We start from the raw sequence: 17,913 nt of genomic DNA, 5'->3' as shown, positions 1-17,913 counted from the left end.
AGGAACTTTTTGAGTCTCGAACACCATTTGTGTTCACCAATCACAGCGCTCGATCTGTTTAGAGAGTCGTTGGGCGGGCTTAACGCGATGACGACATACATTTTAATTGGCTTGTCAGGCTAACGTCATCCTGCTCTTTGCTCTGATTAGTCGTAGCGCTACCGTATTGCTTACAGAGGCAGTTTGAAAGACAGCCTTCATCCCGCCCCCTGGATTGAGCCGAGGTCTACCAGTCGTTTCCAGACTATACATTTTAATGATATAGTCTAGTTTGTCAGGCTAGGTTTTATGTAATTTGAAATTAAATTTTCACCATTTTTTAACAAAAGTAAGACAGATGCCCCTGAAAATGTCAAATGATCATGTGACCCGGAAAAGAATGAAACATTTAAAATATTTGGATGGATTTAAATGTACTGTAACATTAAATTAAAATAGATTTCTTGCTGTGTTCCCATATTTATTTTTTAATGCATTTCAGCAATACTGAGCAGCACATATCCTAAAACCACTAGGTTTTTTTCTGAATAATGTGTGACAAATTATGTAAAATTTGTTAAGACACATGTGTTGCATTGAATTATTCTGTATATTATTATATTGAATTACTGTATATAGTCAGTTTTGTATGAAAAAATACTGGTTACCACTTGACTTTGGGTTGTGTCAATTGGTGTAACCAGTAGTTTTCAAAGGAATTACTGGATTTATAGGTATTTTAAAGCAACCATACAAGTTCAAAAGTATTTTTGGTACAATGCATCTTTAATTAACATCATAAACTACTGATATCTAACAAACCTGCCATCATAAACTACTGATATTTGACTAAATTGGCCTCTAACAGAAAGGCTTTTAATAGGAGTCAAATGGTGTAACTGGTTACACCATTTGCCATTTCATTTTAAAACAAATTTGACAGGCATTACCATCGACACATGGCCTTGGTCTTAGTATTTCAAACATAATTTCTCAAAGTTAATATTCATTTTTAGGTTTCCTAATTATTTCTGTTTTTGTGAACTTACTAAGCCTGACCAAATCCCAACAAACATAAATTTATGAGTAATTCTAAGGAGCTCTCTTGTCATGCAGCAGTTGTGATAATCAGGGGTCGTTCTCTGTGATACCGTGTCCTATCACATTGCCTTCTTTACAAATTAACAAAATTGACTCTACTGTAAGATTGTGCCAAAACTAGTTGATATGGTCTTTTATTGGGAATTTTGGTGTTTTTATGCAAGTTGAATTATTTGGAGCAAGTTTTTATGGTTATACCACTTAGATATGTTTGCCATATTCTCTCATATATTCTCTTAACATAGATTAAAAGCAGAAATTTTATATTGCATCCCCAAAAAATGAGAGTTGATTATATTAGCTGGTCTCTATTAGAATAGATTCATCATGGATCTTGATAAGCCTGGTGACCTCTTGACCTTTCATCTGCTTCATTCACTCGATATTATATGAAAAAAAACCTGTGCCCACACACTTCAATGTATGCCTACATTTATTATTTTAAATTGCAACCTTTTTAAAATTGACTAAACCATATGGACACAAAAATTTAGCATCACGTTACTGACTCCCATATAGACACAACTGATTAAACAGCACAGGAGAGGGAGTTGCATATTTAGAAACAATCTGAGGAAAACTCAGTAAAATAAGAGGCACAAGATAAAGTGGAATTAGATAATTAATCAGAAAAGAATCTCTAGGATAATGTTTTTGATAACTAATTAACTGATTTACTAATTGACTGGTGTTTCACAGGTGAGCCGGGTGACATGTGCTCAGTTTGTCCTCTTATTTATGCCGCCCCCGGACCCACAGGTAAACCAGGAGAATCTGGTAAAAATGGCGAGCCAGGTAAGAACTCACCTGATGTAGTGATTATCTGAGCTATTGACCCTGTGATTGACAGATTGACAGTTGAATTTTCACTGAATCTCAACAGTTGTAAACAGTCAAATAATGTTCTTATAATAAAGTAACCAGGCCATAGAAAACAGGATTTGGATCCAGACTCAGTGTGAACCTGTCGGCCTCTGTGATGTCATTCTGTTTCCAGGTTCAGATGGTTTTCCAGGACGTAAAGGTAACCCAGGGCTCAAAGGTATCAGAGGACCATCTGGTCAACCGGTGAGCTCACCAGCAAATATTTTTAAACATTTTACATTTCAGTCGGTTTCTCACAAACTGTTGTACAGTCAGATTTTTAAAGGCTCTGTTCTCCGATTCACAGAGAAGGCCCGTAGTGTGTTTCTTTATGTAATCTTTATTTTTTGGTAGTATCTCAGCTGACTTTAGAACCGGTACACATGTACTGGTACTTAAAATGCCATATACTGTGTAAATAATGTGAAGTACTGTATGTTCTTGTGAATTCACTACAGTGATGAGTCTCAGAGCTGCAGCTGGAGAGTCTAGTTCGCCCAGGAGAAACTCATTTGTGTTATCAAATAAAGTTTTATTGCCATGTGCAAAACAAGAAAAGAAAAGTGAGAGATGTGATGTCAGTCTTTGGTGATTTGACTCCATCATGATGCAAACATCATGCAAAGAGGAGAAGCTGGAGATCTGGATGTGATGATGATGAAGTCTGGATATGAAGACCGTGGTTGCAACAAACAGAGCAGAACAAATCTGAAAGTACGACACATACAACATGATTAGCTGATTGAGAGCATGGAGATCAGGGATACATTTGGTTGCCAAACACCTGAAGTCAGCTGATTGCTGGGAGAGGCTGAGAGAGAGAGAGAGAGAGAGAGAGAGAGAGAGAGAGAGAGAGAGAGAGAGAGAACAAGTGAATTGTGAATACAGGTAGATTATAGTCCAGGCAAAATAGTGTTTTAAAGAGAGTCTTTCTGATTGACATTGGTGTGACTGTTTACATGTCTGTTCCATATATAGTTTTTTTCCCCTCTTCTTCTTCTTCCTCCTCCTCCCAACAAGCAACCAACAGATTAATCAGGCTTCTGATTCAAATAAACAAAAAATATCTGTCTATCTCAAGGGCCCCTTTGGGTTCCCTGGCGCCCCGGGGGAACCAGGACCTGTAGGTGACCCGGGGGTCATGCGCAGACTGGGGCTGAAGGGTGAGGAAGGATCCGCTGGGGAGCCAGGAAAACCAGGTTCTGAGGGGAGAGACGGACCTACTGGAATTTCAGGACCAAAAGGTGTTTTGGGGCTGAAAGGAAATCCTGTGAGTGAATATTCATCATTCGGGTATGAGAGGGGGTCAGTCTGTCGCTGAACTTTGACTCAGTGGTTTGTCGATGCTGTCCTCCAGGGGCCTCCGGGACGCAAAGGTGACAGGGGCACAATTGGGGGCACTGGTCCTAGAGGACTGACAGGACAGAGAGGACCTCCAGGACCTCCTGGTATTGGTGCTCCAGGACCTCCAGGACGGCAGGGCAATGTGGGAGTCCCAGGACAGAGAGGAGGCCCTGGAAAACCAGGTGAGTCCAGGCGAGACTGTGCAGGTTCAGAGCAGACCGGAGACCTGAGCTAAAAGTCAGTCTGCATGTTGTTTCAGGTGAAAAAGGTGCTCCAGGTGAAATCAAAACATATCCAGGAGACCCAGGACAGAAAGGAGATAATGGCTTATCTGGAAATCCAGGACCTGAAGGTGAGATGGGTTTTCCTGTTGCAACTTTCATTTTAGAAACAATGAATCATCTGTGAAAGTCAAACTGAAAAAAACCACCCAGTGTTTAGAACAGCTCCCCGCTGTGATCAGGATCAGAACAAAACATTTTGTGAAAAAAATGTGTGCACAAGAGAAGATGTGTGTGTAAACTGAAAATAGTTAGGAGTTTTAATTTTTCCTTTGTAAACAACAGCTTTGTGAAGAGGACGTAGGAGAAAACCTTTAAACTCCCAGTGTTTAACATGCAGTGTTTCAGTTTTAACAGTAGTAGTCCTAGTACACATCTGTTACAAAACAGATGTTTCTCATTAAAGGTCGAGCCTGTATGGTTTCCCTAAGAGTCAAAATATAGACTTATACAAAAGAAAACCTGCTTAATCATCACCTACGGGCTTCTACTCATGTGTGGTGGGGACTGTGTCTGTAGAGACAGTCTGTTGTGTTAACAGCTCCATCTGCACCACCTGATTCACCTGTGTGTTCTTCTGCTCTCAGGTGGGACAGGACCTCCAGGTTTCCCAGGATTTGTTGGTCCAAAGGGCGAAAAAGGAGATACAGGATTCTCTGTGCAGGGCCCCCCAGGCTTCCCAGGGGTGAAAGGTCAGTGTCGAAACAGCGGTGAAGAAAACAATTGAGAAAAACTGAAAATGATATGAAACACAGAATTAAACTATTTAAAACAAAAAAGAGATAATGAAAAGTACTTTGTGCATTTTCAGGTGTCAAAGGTCTTAGAGGGACTCCAGGTTTATCAAGTTTTGGTATCAAGGGACGAGCGGGACCATCGGGCCCACCAGGGATGCCAGGTCCAAAGGTAGCATGGATTCATACAAACAGGAAGACATGAATTAAACGACTGTAAATGTTCCAACAGGTTTGAGAGAGTAGAGTTATCATCTTCACCCACAGCTGTTTATCATCTCATACATGTGTTCAAAGTTCTGGCAGGACAATCAACCACAAACACAAAAAGTCAGAGAGACGTGCTGCCACTGGAAAAAATCCAGATATATCAGAGCTTTGGTAACTCTCTATGAAAGAAGCTGAATTCCTCATAAGAACACCCCACTTTCTGCCTCGTGTTGTGATGTTGAAGTCATGTTGAGCAGTGTGAACTGATGTCATCATCTCTTCGACTGTTTTTCTGTTCTGCTGGTCTCTGTGATCACAGGGAGACAGGGGAACCGGTTTCCCAGGCCAGCAGGGTCAGCCCGGCCCTCGGGGAGAGGATGGCTCTGTGGGACGCCAAGGAAACCCCGGATCTCAAGGACAAGATGGAGTTCCAGGACGTCCAGGACAAGATGGACCACCAGGACCCAAGGGTAGCACATTTAAGTTTTGAATCCATTAAAATAATCTTAAGATGACAGATGTTGGAACAGGTGTGAAATGTGCTCTCCTTCTGGTCCAGGTCGGCACACAGTGCTGACCTGCTGGTCATTTGGTCAATGTTGCTTGACAGACACAGTCAGTCAGTTCATTCTCTGGCTTTGATTTCACTCAGTCACATCCCAGTATGCAAAGCTTAACTGGCTGCCGTACCTGTTAAGCTTGAACCTTCAACAAACAGCTTGAGAACTGTTTCTAGAAAGGTCAAGTACAGTTCAGGAACTCCGTACTCTGATGCAAGAGTCTGAAAATGTGCTAACTGAACTGAAGTGGAGTTTCTTTGCAGGTCATAGTGGTCTGGATGGTCCAACTGGCCCTGTTGGTCAGATGGGAATTTGTTTCCCCGGAGAGCCCGGAGCTGACGGAGAGCAAGGACAGCCAGGTGTCATCGGATTCCCAGGTACCAACTGTGCGGAGGATTGTTCATTTATATTCATTTAACAAGTCCCTAAGTGCTGTCCCACAGAGAGTCTAACCCAAACTAACACAGCCTCTGTTCCGAAGGAGTCCGCGGCTTAAAGGGGGTACAGGGTAACCCTGGGTTGCCGGGTGTGGGATATCCTGGGCTTCAGGGACCATTGGGGGCCCCAGGGTTTAATGGACGTCCAGGACCAGTAGGGGCTGTTGGACTGAAGGGCCGGAAAGGGACTGATGGGGTGCCAGGAAGCCCAGGTGAGGAAGGATGACAATGATATTTCTGCTATATTATTTGTTTCTATATTCTTTCACAAAAATGTTTTTCAGAACAAAATAAAATGAAAGGAAGGAAAACTGGAGGGGCAGTGACATAATAAACAACAACGCAAATGTATTACATTTTTCATCAGCACATGAAAACTGTACTGTAGTCCAAAAGATGGATGAATTGCAAATGAAGTAATTTCTGTCTTAGGTTTTTTTCTGATATATTCATCTATTTTCTAAGCTGCTGACTGGTAAAAGCCAATAACATTTCATCTTGCAGTGCATTTATCTGTTTGCCTTTAATGGTTTTACAGAACAGAATTATTCATTATATTAATCTTGAATCCAGTGAGGATTAGACAGGAAGCAGCAACGGAAGCTTAGGTAGTATAAGCATGGCGGCTGTGGGATGTATAGATTTCTGATTCAGAGCCCATGTTAATGGTTTAGAGCAGAGCAGACACACTGGCTCTGAGATGTGCAAGCATCACGTGATCTTGAGACGCAGCACCTAGCCAACACAGAGAACAAAGTTTTAAAGGAGTCATCACCTGGTTTTTTATGTATCCAATCCCCCTTAAATGGCTTTGAATCAGTTCTTAAAACTTATTGGAAACATTTTTTTTTTTTTTAATTCAAACATAGAGCTTGTTCTGACACTTTTTCATACTGCAACTTTCTCTCATGAGAGTAAGCGCGAGGTTTTGACTGGTCCGGATGTTCATTGTATTAATATGTAATGAGGCGCGCATTGATTGGACGCAGGAAGGACGGAGCCCAGTGGGCTACATGCAGGCTGTATTGGAAACCGCATACTATGCTGCTCTGTCATGTACAGTAACCATGCTATATAACTTCATAAAATAAAACAACATTTAATCGGTTCATTGATGCAAATGTGGTGATTTCTGTACGTAGGCTACAGAGCCCCGGGGCAAAGCTGCTGCTGCTCTGTGTGAAGCTTCACTTTTCATTCAAACAAACTAATACGACTGCTACAATTGTTAGATTTAATCAATGAGACCAACATTTATCTCCTTAAAAGAATTTAACCAGTCGGCGGTAAACCTCTACAAACCTGCGGGTAAGTTAATTAACGACCGTTTCCTCCCCGGGCATGGCAACGTAGTTTGACCGGTTAACGAGCAGCTGCAGGCGGGTTGCTGACGAGTCACTCTCCAATCCTTTCCTCCGGTGGCACGACGACGACGTCGTTATCGGCCGGCTAAACAAGCACTGCAGGCGGGTTGAGGAGTCACTCCTCCTCCGCTCCTCTGGTGCTCGCTGCAGCTGGCTGCACCTCACTTCTCCCAACGCGGAGCAAACTTCTAAACAGTCGTCATTTGGATAAACTAACCGCACATTGGGGATCTAAACCCTTACTTTCTCGCATGAAAAATTATTAAAACTTAATAAATTAACGACCGTTTCCTCCGGCGGCATGACGATGTCGTTCGGCCGGCTAAACGAGCGCTGCAGGCGGGTTGCTGACAGTCACTCCTCCGCTCCTCTGGTGCTTGCTGCAGATCGCTCTGGAGCTTCACTTCTCCCAACGCGGAGAAAACTTCTAAACAGCCGTCATTTGGATAAACTAACCGCACATTGGGGATCTAAACCCTTACTTTCTCGCATGAAAAATTATTAAAACTTAATAAAGTGACGAAATAACAGCGCTACAGTGGGAAATAAAACAATACGTAATGGCGGCGCGGCGGATGTCGGGGTGGTGGAAGAGAGGTGTGTTTATGAAAGCAGTCTCCACGGTGACGTCACCGTAGGAGCAGAATCAAAATCTCGTAATTTTGCTGTGTGCAGCCTCATGAGCTACTCTGGCTTAAACAAAGAGCCCAAACGAAAAAACTCAGCCACTTTCAAACCCCAGGTTTTCAGGCAAGTTTCCACTGAGGTCCAACACCAGTATACATGTTTTAACAAGGAAAAATGCGTTTTCCGGGTGATGACTCCTTTAAAGTTATTTCTAGGATGAATCTGAATGTGTTTAACCAGTGTAGCAGCTGCAGGTGGAGACAGTGACAATTGACTAACATTTGCTGTCAAAAGAATAAGAAATTAATTGATACTCAAGATGAACCACACAATCCAATTACCTGTAAACTCTGTGTAGGGACAGAGCTGCAGCAGCAGAGACAGTCGGTGTGCATTTGATTTTCCACAGTAGCTCGGTGACACCGGCTCACCAGCTGTCACTCTTACTATGCATCCAGTGTGTTCCCAGCCTGAGCTAATGCTACACAATGAGGTGCTGCAAACATGAATCCTCTAAAAAAAATCTACAAATGTTGTTCAGAACAAGTTTTGATTGTAAATTAAAGCAGTGTCCTTACAAGGGTGGTAAAGCCAACATGAATGTGTTTTAGGTTTCAGAGGGAACACGGGCCCTCAAGGACCTCCTGGGTGGCCGGGGGATGATGGGAAACCAGGAGAGACAGGACAACCAGGACCAAAAGGTTTCTTTCATCCCTCCATCCCTCCATCCATCCATCCATCCATCCATCCATCCATCCATCCATCCATCCATCGTCTTTTTTAATTCTAAATATGTCTGTCTGTGTGTCAGGTGAGGTCGGAGGGGATGGTATCGGTGGTTCCAAGGGACCTACGGGACCTCCAGGGGACAGAGGGATGCCTGGGCCAAAAGGAGTCTCAACTTTTGTTGAGATATATGGAGACCCAGGAGACCCCGGGCGTCCTGGTAACTGATTCTATTATTTTCTATTAAGTGGACATCCTCTGTGTTCCTCAGGGATTTACTCCGGTCCCCATTTTATTTATATTTTATTTATATTAGTCAGTTTACATTTCTTAACCTTTGTCTCTTTCATATTAAGCTACATCCTGCTAAAGACCGGAGTACAAAGCTAACCACTAAAGCTCACTGCACTCAATGTTTTATGTTCTTTCTTAAAAAATATATTGTGGTTTTACAGGGGTTAAAATGTTAAATTGTCTCATAGCTGGAAGCAGTAACTTAATGGAGATGTCACTGTTTCCTGGTAATTGCCTACTACACCCAGGAAGACCTGTCCAAAATATATGAATTATAAGACTGTACTTACTGATGTCACTGATGTTAACACATGAAGAAGTATTTGAACTAATCACACATCAATGTCGGGGTGCTTCAGATATAAAAAGACACTATCAGTATGTCTGTTGATCCTCTTCATTAAGATTCTCTAGGTGTGTCTATCTCTCTGCCTGCCTTCTGTCTCACCCTTAGGGCCCATGGGTTTCACTGGGATTAAAGGAGAGAAGGGCTTCCCGGGATATCCAGGCCCAGATGGCACCAACGGCAAACCTGGAAGTCCTGGTCCAATAGGTGAATACAGCTATGTACCTGGAAACACTGTTTATTTATTTTGATGATCATATTTGGGAGCTTGAAGATGACACAACACCTGTTTTCAGGACCTCCTGGAGACCCCAGTAGACCTGGGCAGAAAGGCCCCCCCGGTCCTGCTGGTCTCCCTGGTAACACAGGAGAAATGGGGATTCCAGGTAACCTCCTTATCCTCACCCACTCCCATCCGCAACACAAAATGTCTCTCCATCTCATCACAAATATGATCTGCAAGGTTGACATGGGGTTTGGGGTTAAAGTTCCTCTGCAGACATGTTTTAAACTCAGGCCTTGGCTACACCCACCCCCTGCTGGCTCCACGTTAACAAGGAGCAGAGAAGTGTCAAGTTCTGTGTGTTTTTGTGACTGACCACACCTCGCGAAAGTCATATAGAAGCATGTCCTCGACACATTCAGTCTTATTCTGTCCTACCAGTTGCATCTTTTGGATGATCAGGAGCTGTGGTCATATAGTGTCTTTTCAGGAATAGGTTAGAGGGCCAACTGAGCTCTTACCAAACTTGCAACCATTAATTGACACAACAAGGACGAAACATCAGAAAGACTCAGGAACTATTTTGAACCTCAGTCAGACCCAGACTCAGATTAGGAGTCTGTTGCGTCCAGAACCAGAGACTAGCAGGTGGATCAGAACAGATACCCTCTTTTATGTGTTTATGTGGTTTGTTAGCTTGTAACTTGCAATGGATGACAGAGTGTCAGAGTTTAATGCTAACGCTGGCTCTCTGCACAGACAGGGAGATTTAGATATCACAGTGACTGGTTCTACTGCTGTCTCTGTTTTGGGCACTTCTTGTTTGGCTTCTCTGCAGGCGGTCATGGGCAGATCAGATGATCCGCTAGCCTCTCTTGCAGATTTATTTACTGATCTTATCTAGCATCCACCAACCCACAGGGGAGCATCTGTTCCAGATTGTGACTCAAGACTGTGTGTGCCACACACGGGGCTGAGATGTCCAGCATATAAAAGTGGACAAAAGTAAGACACTAGGACTAACTTGTTGTAGCACAAGAAACAGAAACTCCCCTGAATAAGACCCAGGATGTGGTTAAGCCACAAGTCAAGTGCGCATGCAGACCTGTGGGAGGCTGCTGACTGTGACTGTATAGGCCAAAGCAATAGACAGGTCATCAGCCAATGGAAGAGGTGTTGCTTTGTGACAGGTTTTGCCTTACAAGGGATATCCCAGGTAACAAACATCTGTGAAGGTTAAATCCAGAAGTCTTTGTACCTCTGAGCGAGGCCAGAGAGCAGGCTGGTATGTTAACTGGACAGCTGGGAGATTAGCTGGCTAGCACCTACACAGACTTCAAGAATTTCAGTTTCACACTAAATCTGTCTGAGAGAGACAGTATACTTCTGTCTCTGTTTTTCTTTATCTATCTCATTGTGTTCTCCGCCCAGGTGTGAAAGGTGAGAAAGGTTCCCCAGGTCCTTGTGGGAATGGTGGTTCAGATGGAAAACCAGGATCAGCAGGACCTAAAGGTGCCAAAGGAGAACCAAGTCCACCTGGACCAGGATCCAAAGGATGTAAAGGAGAGAAGGTATCTCACTCATGACACTATTTACCCACAACATTTTATTCCTTGCTTTTTATGCCTGTTTTTATGAAAGCATTTATCAAATATAACACACCTCAGTCCATCAGTTCTCTCTGGATAGAATGAATCAGTTCAGTTGTTTTTCTGTCAACTCTCCTACACAGCCACATTTGTCTCTAATAAAATGTACTGTACATTTTCCGTTTTGTTTTTTCACACTTAAATGTTTCTTTTTCTCTTATTCAGCTCTGTTTCCTCTTTCTATCATATTTTTCTTTAATCTCTTTCATCTTTCGAACACTAAACACCAAAAGGATAAAATAAATAATAAACATAATAATTCAAGTTATTAAATAGAAATAGCTGTCTTTTGTTTTTATAGATTACATAGACACCTTTTGTACTTAAATGCTCCTGAAAGGGTCTCTGAAGTGTCCTCTGCTCTGTCCTCACAGGGAAATCCAGGTTGTCCAGGAGCTTCAGGTGTAAAGGGGAAACCAGGAGATCCTGGGAACTTTGGTCCTCCAGGAAGCTGTGGTGCCTGTGGCCCCAAAGGGGACACTGGGTCTACGGGATGCAGAGGTGATTCTTTACTGTTTATGTGTCCTATATCTGCAGCTGCAGCTGTCTAGAATCAGTTCTTGAGTGTGAATTTTGATGCATCCTAAATTTATCTTTGCATGTTTGTAGCTCAGGTTTTTTTGAAACAGAATAGTGTGACATGTGTTCTGTAGAGAGATAGTAAATCATCCACAGAATGATTTATGCTGTAGATTTTAACATTATTCAGAAGTCAGACTTTGTGAGTCAGTGATGGATACAGTTACCAAGATTTATTTGAAAGTAATGTAAAAAAAAAAAAAAAAAAAAAAAAAAACGATTCAATAGTAATGTTAGAGCAGTCAAACTGCCAAAAGACAGACAGACAGACAAATAGGCAGACAGGGAACAATAATTCTCAATACTGGGTCTATCCCTAACCCTGACAGACTTAGCCTATACTGCATGTTATGTCCAGCAGGCTATACACGCTTCTCTGTGTGTGTGTGAACAACAATAACGGAGAAACAGCGCTGTGCGGAGATGAATGAACGGAACGATATTGCATTGGTCAAACCAAAAGTCGAAAAATCTATTTGTGGCGGGCATAATTTTTTTGTGGCGGGCCGCCACGAATAAATGAATGTGTGGGAAACACCGAGGGTTCACGGCATTTCTGCACAGCCTGTTTGTTTCACGGCATTTCTGGAAACACCGAGCAGACCTCCTAAACATAGAAAAATAACCAAAAAGTGTAAGTTTGTCTTTGCAGAGCAGAAGACTGAACTGGGCAACATTTCTTCCACTTCAATCATGAACACTTTGTGTCAAACATAATTTTTCAAGCATTATGGTTTTCATTGTCTGAGCTTTGACTGGATCTTTTAATGGGTTGATCTCCTTGGTTTAATGGCAGGGACTGGATAGTCAGAAAGAAAGAGTACTGGGTGGAAACATTCAGTCAGTTTACTCTTTCTTCTGGCTATGCACACAAAATTTGAGCTAAAAACTGACTAAAACACTTGACTGCAGATTATTATGATCTCCATGCTGAATGAAAATCACTCCTTTCTGTTCGTGTCTGCTCAGGTCCACCTGGATCTCCTGGTGAAAAGGGTAGTGATGGTCCTCCAGGACAAAATGGCCCCCCAGGACCCACCGGACTCCCAGGTACATGAAAAAGTGTTATAGTTACTGTTGTTAATGTTATTAGGTAGTGCGACTTTGTCCCTGTTCAGACCTGGTATTAACATCCATCTTGGGTCAAGTGAATGTACCCAAGATGCATTGAGGGCGCATTTTAGATCAGATTATTCAAACCACATGTGTCCCAACCAGGACCTCCTACTTTACCAATGTCCTCTAGAGGACCACCTACTCTACTGACATCCGCTAGAGGACCATCTTCTCTACAAGCATCTTTTAGAGGACCATCTCCTCTACTGACATTTCTCTAGAGGATATAAAGCAGATAGTGAGGTCCAGTCGCAAGTGGTTGGTCGAAATGCATTTTAAATCAAGGTGTGCACATTCTTAGAGCTGATTAGTGTGATCAGATCACTAGGGATGCGGGTTGATGCAGGTCTAAATAGGACCTTTGATGTAAACACAATGATAAATCCTCTTACTTGTGCGTTTTTTAGGTAACAAGGGGGCTCCTGGAGATCCTGGCCCAGCAGGTCCCAGAGGAAACCAGGGACAAGATGGGATACCTGGACCACCTGGAGAGAAAGGAGCCATGGGGGGTAAGAGACTGGACTGGATCAAACCGAATCTGATTGGATAGTAACCAGCTACCAGCCTCATTCAGATTGGATGAAATTCTACAGTCTACTTTTCTTTCCTCAGCTCCTGGAATTGGACCCCGGGGCCCAGAGGGGGAGAAAGGTCCAACGGGTGAGCCCCCTGCTCCGACTTCATTTTCAATTAGAACTGTGGAGTAAGAAATAAACCGTCTATGTTCTCTCTCTTCTCAGGATGTGTTGGAGAGAAAGGTCCTCCTGGTCCCTGTGGACCTCCTGGTCCTACTGGTCCTGGAGGAAACCCAGGTTGTTCTGGCCCTCCTGGACCCTCTGGTCCTCCCGGTCTTCCTGGCCAGGAGGGAGTGTGTTTCGAGGGAAGCAAAGGAGAAAATGGATTTTCAGGAGGACAGGGGCCAAGAGGTAACTACTGCTGAACAGACAGAGAAGCATCTCACCAGGGTCAGGGTAGCTGATCCCTAAACCCTAAAAGTTTAGAATAGATCAATTCATACAGTATGTTCTTCTAAAGTTGGTGGAATAGGATCCGCTGTGTGAGGAATCAATAAATCCAGGAGTGCATGAGAGGTGTAGCCCCTTAAAATTGAACATGCGTCCTAGGTCACACGTGAAACCTGAGAGGTAGAGTAGAGTTGGGGTAAACCTGATGGTCCGAGTAATGTCCACATTGATCACCTGAATGAATGTGATTAAATGACTCAAGGTTAAATCTCTGACCCCATGCACACAGTATGTCAGAACCTGGTGCACCAAATACCTTCAAAACAATTTCCCATTTGCCTCATCTGGCTTTTGACATAAAAATAGTTCAAAGTCTCACAGAGCTGCTGGCATGGCTGTAGACTCAACAGTAGGTCTCCTCCAGACCTGCCAGTTAGTTCTTATGGACCTGACTCAGGAAAAATGTACTCATTAAACAATATAATCTTCACACAACCAGATATCACATGTGGCTCCAAAGATTCATAGAACAACACAGATGTTAAATGAACCTTTCTGTCCATCTCTCTGTCTTTGTAGGTCCCCAAGGCACCAGAGGTCCTCCTGGTCCTCCAGGTCCTGGAAATAAAGGAGATAAGGGCTCTAAAGGACCAACAGGTTCCTCAGGACCACCGGGCTTCCCTGGTGAGCCTGGTCCACAAGGCAAGCCGGTCAGTACACCCTATATTTACACTGACAAATTCAACTCAGTCTGGTCAGTTTAAGCAAATGGTGAAACTGTGAACACATAGTGAATTCAGAACTTAGCTTAATCAATTTCTCCTTGTATTACTCAGTGTTTTGTGTGTTGAGCCATCAGAAGATATATTTGTGGTTTTAAAAATACACATTTCTTTCAGGCTTCTCTCTGGAGCTCAACAGGCCAGTGTCAGCCAATCAGAACGGAAGACGTCATAATCCTCTCTTCTGATTGGTCGACAGTTTTTTTGATCCGATAAAAATACAGCAGATTTCTGGTAAAACCAGAGAAACCAAATCCTGGAAGGTGGATGGAGAATCCAGATGGGTGGGGCTTGGGTTATGGCTGAGAGGATTAATTGGCGACTCTAAATTGCCCATAGGTGTGAATGGGAGTCTGTCTGTATATGTTAGCTCTGCGATAGACTAGCGACCTGCCCAGGGTGTACCCCGCCTCTCGCCCAAGGTCAGCTGAGATATGCTCCAGCTCACCCGTGACCCAAGTGCAGAGTAAGCTGTATAGAAAATGTATGAATAATACAATTGTTGTTGTTTACAGGGTAATGCTGGATTCCCAGGCCTACCTGGAACCAAAGGCTCGATGGGAGACACTGGTGTCACAGGACCTGTCGGTAAGAACTGCAGTCAATTGACAAACATTTGTTTCTGCCAGCTGCATATACCTTCATCAGTCAGTGCCCATGGTCTTCAGAGACCAGCAGCCTCTGTAGACGCATAGTTTTGCTTTTTACCACAGTTGTTTTGGTTACCATAAAACTTTCTCTGTGTGGGTTTCAGGTTTGAAGGGAGATGAGGGATATCAAGGTCTTACTGGCCTGCGAGGACCTTCAGGACCACCTGGGAGGAGAGGTAACATGGAGGTCTTCTGCTCCGACAAACTTTTAATTGCACTGCCACAATTTAAAGCGTACTGCCACTGGTGATATTACTAACCCTGTACTGTTCCTTGCAGGACCTAGGGGGGACGATGTAACCAGGAAGGTGATCATGGTTCCAGGAGACAAAGGCCCACCTGGAGATCCGGGAATCCCAGGACCAAGGGGATCTCCAGGGCAGCGTGGGAGACCTGGACCTCCAGGTGCGTTTCAATCTCAGTTTTCACGCTACAAGTGTGAGCAGTTTTAGAAACAGTGTTGTGTTTTGTGGCTGCAGGTTTTAAGGGCAGAAATGGGCAGGCTGGCCAAAGAGGACCAGGAGGTCGCCCTGGATTGAAGGGGGATCAGGGAGAGAGAGGATTCCCTGGAGCACAAGGTACGAAATCTGATGTCCTGTCAGCTTTTAAAGCAGAAGTAAGCGATCCGGTCGTTTTGGCTAACTTCTTGTCAGCCGATGGAGTTAGCAGCCCCCGCCCTCGTCATGGATTTATTGGTCCTCGTCCCTACGTCACCACATTCACGCGCATCTCTTGGCTGCGCACACAGAGAGGACCGCCCCTTTATGCCGTTCTCTCTCCTCATTGGATAAAGGTTGTAGGATACAAGGAAAGTTTTCTCCTCGGCTTACAGCAGAGCAGAGTGACTGACAGACCCATGTTTCAGACCAAACACTCTATATAAGTGATTGCTGTCAGAAGATATAACTATTTAAGACTTATATTAACACAAACATTCCACTTACTTCTGCTTTAAGTCATCAACATACAACTGAGACCAAATACTAAGTTGAGTGTCCAGTCAATGGTACAGAAAATAGTGAGTCTCAGTGACCAGTGACAGATAGATTAATGTAGATAAATAGTTTGTGAACTTTTTCTGTGTTAAACCAGACCAAACCAAATATCTGTGGTTCTTCATTTTTGACATTGAAGTTCCCTGGTGTAAAGAGTTTTTAATTTTTCAGTTTAATTGCACAAACATTTGCCTATTTGCACTATTAAAGGCTGTGCCAAAGACGTCTTTGGCTCAGCACCTGCCCAAAGTTCTTGGCACGAATGTGCGTGTGTTTTTTTTTCCTTTTTTAATACACTATTAAAGGCTGCTAATCAGTCACAGATCTCAAGCCTCCTGTCCTCAGAGAATCACCTGATTTTAATCCAGAGCTGACCCTGTGCTGACAGGTCTGGCAGGTGCACCTGGCCTGTCTGGTGCTAAAGGTGTCCGAGGTCCGCGGGGTCCCTGCGTGGACGCACCAGAGAAAGATGGCTTCCTCTTCACCAGACACAGTCAAAACCTTGTGGTCCCAAGATGCCCTGCAGGATCCAGCGAGGTGTACAGTGGATACTCCCTGCTGTTCATCAACGGAAACAACCGAGCTCATGGACAAGATCTGGGTAACACGAAGCATAACTTTTCTACTCCACTTCAATATAAAGCAGCATAAAGAACTATTTACATGAAATCTGAAGTCAGAATTAAAACAATTTAGTTGCCCAGGTGAATAATGCAAAACACAAATTATAAGTAAATAAGATAAGAACCACAAAAAGTGGAAAATATCATGATTTTATCAAATAGAAACGAATGTTTCCATCCCTGGTTTATATAGAAAAAAATACAGATACTATGAAAACCACAAGTACACAAAAACCCAACATATGTAAAAAAAAAAATAAAAATAAAAAAAACACTGTGTAGTGCTTAAATGAAATTGTATAAATGAACACGTTTGAATTGTGTTGATACTATAGCATACTACTGTATGTGTTTGAACTATTAATATCAAGGAAAAGTCAATGATGCACGAGTAGGAGGAAGCCGAGTCATTGCATTTCTTTTGTTCTATCACTGTCAAAGGTGTGAGGCAGTGCAGTGTACAATATTCCTAATGTTCAGACCTACTCTACTTATAAAAGAGCGACCTCACATCACATTCATGTTGTGTCTTTAACTGTTGCCTGAAACTGTCTGACTGTCCGTGTCTCTCTCTTCAGGTACACTAGGCAGCTGTCTCCCTCTGTTCACCACCATGCCCTTTATGTTCTGCAACACTGACAGCACCTGCCGCTACGCCTCCCGCAACGACTACTCTTACTGGCTGTCCACTAATGCAACACTGCCAGGCAGTGTCCCATTCATCTCTGGACAGGCACTGGAGAGTTACATCAGCCGGTAAAACAGCATGAGCATCAACATGCACCAACATGAGCATGCATGTTACTATTTGATTCCAGTTTTCAGGTGCTGTGTACTGTATGTGTGTTGCTTTGTTGCAGGTGCACTGTATGTGAGGCCAGAGCCAATGTGATGGCCATCCACAGTCAGACCAGTGTCATTCCTGAATGTCCATCTCAGTGGGATCGGCTCTGGTTTGGATACTCCTTTGTCATGGTGAGCTGAACTTGTTGGATTGCCTTGTGTCAGCCCACTCCCATCTTTCAATCAAATATGCTTAGTGAGAGCTGAGAGTCTCTAAACGACCTTGTCAAATGAATTAAAACTTCAGTTGGAATTTGGAGCTTCAACACCAACAGCGTCCCTTGTTAGCTTATAAGGACACACCATCAGTGTAAGCCATGATGATGTAAGCGTTTGAGAATTAGATCTTTGACCCTGTTGATCTCTAGGAAACTGGAGTTGGGGCAGAGGGGTCGGGTCAGCCCCTGGCCTCACCTGGATCCTGTCTGGAACACTTCAGGAAGATTCCCTTCATCGAGTGTCACGGCAGAGGAACCTGCAACTACTACACCGACTCCTACAGCTACTGGCTCGCTGCTCTCAACCCCAACGACATGTTCAGGTACAACACTCCTTTAAAGACAAACTGTGTTGAAATTTCTTCCATGTAGCGGTGAGGTTCCAATTGAATAGTATTCTTTA

At 43.5% G+C, this 17,913-nt stretch overlaps 1 protein-coding gene across 1 annotated transcript in view; it reads left to right on the top strand.

Annotated features, from left to right (window-relative positions):
• The window catches only part of col4a3 (collagen, type IV, alpha 3), a 38,334-nt gene that overhangs the window by 18,418 nt on the left and 2,003 nt on the right, over window positions 1-17,913 (top strand). Inside the window, exons 23-51 of the mRNA XM_085795627.1 lie at window positions 1,780-1,875; window positions 2,078-2,148; window positions 3,026-3,214; window positions 3,302-3,470; window positions 3,548-3,640; window positions 4,157-4,261; window positions 4,381-4,475; window positions 4,833-4,983; window positions 5,337-5,450; window positions 5,555-5,722; window positions 8,113-8,202; window positions 8,313-8,447; window positions 8,976-9,074; window positions 9,164-9,253; window positions 10,522-10,661; window positions 11,114-11,240; window positions 12,288-12,368; window positions 12,842-12,943; window positions 13,047-13,094; window positions 13,175-13,360; window positions 13,979-14,109; window positions 14,697-14,769; window positions 14,936-15,007; window positions 15,111-15,236; window positions 15,311-15,409; window positions 16,215-16,427; window positions 17,028-17,205; window positions 17,310-17,424; window positions 17,661-17,833. Coding sequence (XP_085651753.1) covers window positions 1,780-1,875; window positions 2,078-2,148; window positions 3,026-3,214; window positions 3,302-3,470; window positions 3,548-3,640; window positions 4,157-4,261; window positions 4,381-4,475; window positions 4,833-4,983; window positions 5,337-5,450; window positions 5,555-5,722; window positions 8,113-8,202; window positions 8,313-8,447; window positions 8,976-9,074; window positions 9,164-9,253; window positions 10,522-10,661; window positions 11,114-11,240; window positions 12,288-12,368; window positions 12,842-12,943; window positions 13,047-13,094; window positions 13,175-13,360; window positions 13,979-14,109; window positions 14,697-14,769; window positions 14,936-15,007; window positions 15,111-15,236; window positions 15,311-15,409; window positions 16,215-16,427; window positions 17,028-17,205; window positions 17,310-17,424; window positions 17,661-17,833 — 3,529 coding nt within the window. The remainder of the gene's footprint in view (window positions 1-1,779; window positions 1,876-2,077; window positions 2,149-3,025; window positions 3,215-3,301; window positions 3,471-3,547; window positions 3,641-4,156; window positions 4,262-4,380; window positions 4,476-4,832; window positions 4,984-5,336; window positions 5,451-5,554; window positions 5,723-8,112; window positions 8,203-8,312; window positions 8,448-8,975; window positions 9,075-9,163; window positions 9,254-10,521; window positions 10,662-11,113; window positions 11,241-12,287; window positions 12,369-12,841; window positions 12,944-13,046; window positions 13,095-13,174; window positions 13,361-13,978; window positions 14,110-14,696; window positions 14,770-14,935; window positions 15,008-15,110; window positions 15,237-15,310; window positions 15,410-16,214; window positions 16,428-17,027; window positions 17,206-17,309; window positions 17,425-17,660; window positions 17,834-17,913) is intronic.

The sequence above is a fragment of the Trachurus japonicus genome, chromosome 13, assembly GCF_045865225.1.
Source record: "Trachurus japonicus isolate A0001 chromosome 13, Traja_1.0".
Classification (NCBI taxonomy): Eukaryota; Metazoa; Chordata; class Actinopteri; order Carangiformes; family Carangidae; genus Trachurus; species Trachurus japonicus.
Note: the sequence above shows the minus strand (reverse complement) of the source record. Positions and strands in the feature narration are given on the sequence as shown.